At 40.2% G+C, this 3,676-nt stretch overlaps 1 protein-coding gene across 1 annotated transcript; it reads left to right on the forward strand.

Moving 5' to 3' along the window:
* The first annotated feature begins 757 nt into the window (after positions 1-757).
* LOC111973023 (4-galactosyl-N-acetylglucosaminide 3-alpha-L-fucosyltransferase 9) lies at positions 758-3,259 on the forward strand. The gene is made up of 2 exons (XM_024000153.3): positions 758-1,003; positions 2,062-3,259. Exon 2 carries the CDS (start codon positions 2,072-2,074, stop codon positions 3,173-3,175), a length of 1,104 nt encoding a protein of 367 aa, XP_023855921.1. The 5' UTR covers positions 758-1,003; positions 2,062-2,071; the 3' UTR covers positions 3,176-3,259.
* Positions 3,260-3,676: the final 417 nt, after the last annotated feature.

A 3,676-nucleotide genomic window follows, 5' to 3' on the forward strand; every position in this document is an offset into this window, starting at 1 on the left:
AAAAAACCACATTCATCGGTAATAAGGTCCTCATTCAGCTTTCTGAATTTACACTAGCGGGGCCAGAACATTACATTTTAGAACATTTTGAAGGTTGTTCCACAAATAGCGGTGCAACAACGAAATGCTGATTTACCAAACTCAGTAGAGACTAAATTCCTTTCCAGAGTATGCCATGCCTGAGACCGGGTTTGGTAACTCGTGTGTCTAAAGTTTAGTAATGATGTTAGGTACAGTGGGACTTTTTTGTAAAATGATTTATAAATGAAAACATGGCAATGTATCAACCTAAAGTACGTGAACATCAGAGGGCCATCCAACTTTCTGGTAGATAATGCAATGATGAATACCAAAACTGTCGCCCATAATAAAGCGCAGGTGCCGCTATGATAGATAGCTATGTAGAACCAGGATCTTTCTGAAAACAGCTAGATAAAGGTAAAGGTTATCGTAACCTGTCCGGGTAGTATCAGGCCACACCAGTGGCGTCATGGATACAGGACACCCTAATACCTGGGAGGGGGGCTATGTTTGAAGCTAAGATGCTGACAATAGGAATTTAAAACATGACCCTCATATCAAAATCCTAATTAAGTCCTAATCGCTGTAGGGTTAATTAAGTATGGATCCAGAATAATTCTCTCTGGCAGAGTTTACGGTCGTTTTTCTTTATTTCTGGCCTTGCTGCCCATTGGCTGTGGCGAAGGAGGAAGTGCCACAATCTGCTTAGCCACTCCTGAAATTCCCAGCGGAAGCGTATTGAGAATGTTATCTGCCGCTATCTGATGGTTCTTCCTTTTCAAATGTAAACAATAGCTGTATATTTTGAAGATAATTCAATACAGCTTCTCACTGTTTCACRTTTATGTACTTGAACAGATGAGTATGTGACTGAGAAACGAATCACACAGTTCAACATTTCTGTTTCTGCTTCTGAATTACAAAACCGATCACAAAGCAGATCACCTCTGAACAAGCTGTAACAAGAACAACCTGTCGTCTGGTGAGTCTTGATCTTTTCTCTTTAATTATAGACCTCACTAAAATACAGACCTCACTTATCTAAGAATATGCTACGCTAAGTGGACATAGTTTTTCAGTTTTATAGATCTGCTTGTAAATATGAAGGGAGAGGATCCTTAGGGACATTTTGAAAGGTCAAGTGAAATAATGAAAACACATGCTGTATTTACTGTATTGGCAAATCCTTAGGTCAAGTCTGATTAAGTGTTTTTACACATGAAAAATACATTTGAAACAATTTTAGAAGAGATTGTCATCTACCTAAACCATATCACATTGCATAACAAAGCAGGAGAGCAGGTTGGAACTGTATTAGTAAAGGGTAGACATTTGAAGTTACTTGTTTAAAATACACCTCACCTACCATTGTAAAATGTCCATATATTTGTGTTATACTGAGACTAAAAGTGAACAATTGACAGACACAAACCTGAGGTGGGTGTGTATGGCGTGAACGAGAGAGACGTGATAGTTGTCTTTCAGCTACAGGGTAAAAGCAAATTAACAAATAAAAGTCTATTTTATGGATAAAAGCAGACTTGTCCCTCATGAATAAGTTAACCGACATTTTACATTTACATTTAAGTCATTTAGCAGACGCTCTTATCCAGAGCGACCTACAAATTGGAAAGTTCATACATATTCATCCTGGTCCCCCCACGGGGGAATGAACCCACAACCCTGGCATTGCAAGCGCCATGCTCTACCAACTGAGCCACACGGGAACATCTCTTATCATGTTGMTTGGCCTTATATCGTCCGGTTCCCCTTTGTTGTAACAGGATTTGGTTTACAGTTCTGGGCTGACATATACTTTGTGCAGTTGTTGCATTTGCTATTTTCTCATACTTTCTTCCTGTACACAAAACAAGCTGTTAAGAAGTAAAACAAGCAGTTATGAAGTAAAACAATCTGTTAGTAAGTAAAACAAGCTGTTAAGAAGTCAAACATACTGTTAAGAGGTAAAACAACCTGTTTTGTGCACAGGAAGATTCAATTGACTTAAAACCATTCAAAAAGTTGACTCTTTTTTTGCAGAACACCCAAAATGGTTTTTGGAGTTGTACGTGTTGTCTCGTTCTCGATCCTTGGTATAGGAGGATTTCTGACGCTGTTTGTAATGTACTATCAATCAGCTCCATCTCAGATCTGCCCTCCCCAACCTGCTTTGCCACGTCATTACTCAAAGCCACCTGAGAACAGTTCCTTGTCTAAGAAGCAGCCAGAACCAGACAAGCCCATCATGCTGTTGTGGTTCTGGCCTGAAAACCGCAGGTTTGATTTTAGCGATTGCACCACTTTCTTCAACATTGATGGCTGCCAACTGACAGATGACCGGTCTCTGTACAACAAGGCAGACGGGGTGCTCATCTTTCACAAATCCATCAAMCACGATTTATCCAACTTGCCTCCATCAYCTCGACCACCATTCCAGAAGTGGATCTGGTATCATGTGGAATCACCTACAAACACAATTAGGATACCTGGTCTAGAGAACCTTTTCAACTTGACCTTGAGTTATAGGGAAGATGCAGACATCCCTGTACGTTGGCGCTTAACTGCAAGGAAAGGCCAGGGTGAGGACTTTGTGCTGCCCAAGAAGGATAAATTAGTTTGCTGGATTGTGAGTAACAATAACCCTGCAACTGGAACAGCAGTAAGGGATAACTATTACAGAGAACTTGTCAAACATATTAAGGTGGATCTTTTTGGAAAAGCCTTTGCAAGATTCTTGAGATATGAGGACTACTACTCAACACTCTCCAGCTGTAAGTTCTACCTCTCCTTTGAGAACTCAGTCCACAGAGACTACATCACTGAGAAGCTTAACGGACCACTTGCAGCAGGAACTGTGCCAGTAGTATTGGGCCCACCGAGACAGAACTATGAGGACTTTGTCCCGGGAGATTCCTTCATCCATGTTAATGACTTTCCCRATGCAAAAGCCCTGGCTGAATTCCTCCTGAAGTTGGACAAGGATGAGGAGGCATATCTGCGCTACTTTCAGTGGCGTAGAAACTTATTTGCTCAGCAACATCTAATTCAACTGAGTCAAGAGTTCATCCAATCTATTTGTTATGCCTGTGACCATATAGGCAAACATAAGGAGTACAGGGTTGTTCACGATCTTTACAAATGGTATTTGGTTTAATTAGTCTCTTTAGCGTTTACCATCACTGGTGTATTTGTGGAATGTACTACTCTGCTATACAGACCCAAGTGCATTCAACCTCATTGCGATACATGGAGTTTCATTGGAGGTCTATTTGGCGGGGAAACAGTGAAGCCAGCTGTAGCCTATTGCCTGTTTCTGTTCATTATCTTTTTTAAGTAAAGTGAAAACATGCTTTGTCTATTTGTTGCTTTTCATAAATCATGTAGCTGTTACTTAGGCGTTGGTCTAAAATAAATTCGTTTAGAAGGGCAGATTGGAAGGCTTCTATGTTTTTTTATTTTTTATTTCACCTTGTTAACCAGGTAGGCTAGTGAGAACAAGTTCTCATTTGCAACTGCGACCTGGCCAAGATAAAGCATAGCAGTGTGAACAGACAACAACACAGAGTTACACATGGAGTAAAACATAAACAAGTCAATAACATAGTAAGAAAAAAAAGGAAAAAAAAGAGAATCTATATACAATGTGTGCAAAAGG

Source organism: Salvelinus sp. IW2-2015, linkage group LG14, assembly GCF_002910315.2.
Source record: "Salvelinus sp. IW2-2015 linkage group LG14, ASM291031v2, whole genome shotgun sequence".
NCBI classification, from domain to species: domain Eukaryota; kingdom Metazoa; phylum Chordata; class Actinopteri; order Salmoniformes; family Salmonidae; genus Salvelinus; species Salvelinus sp. IW2-2015.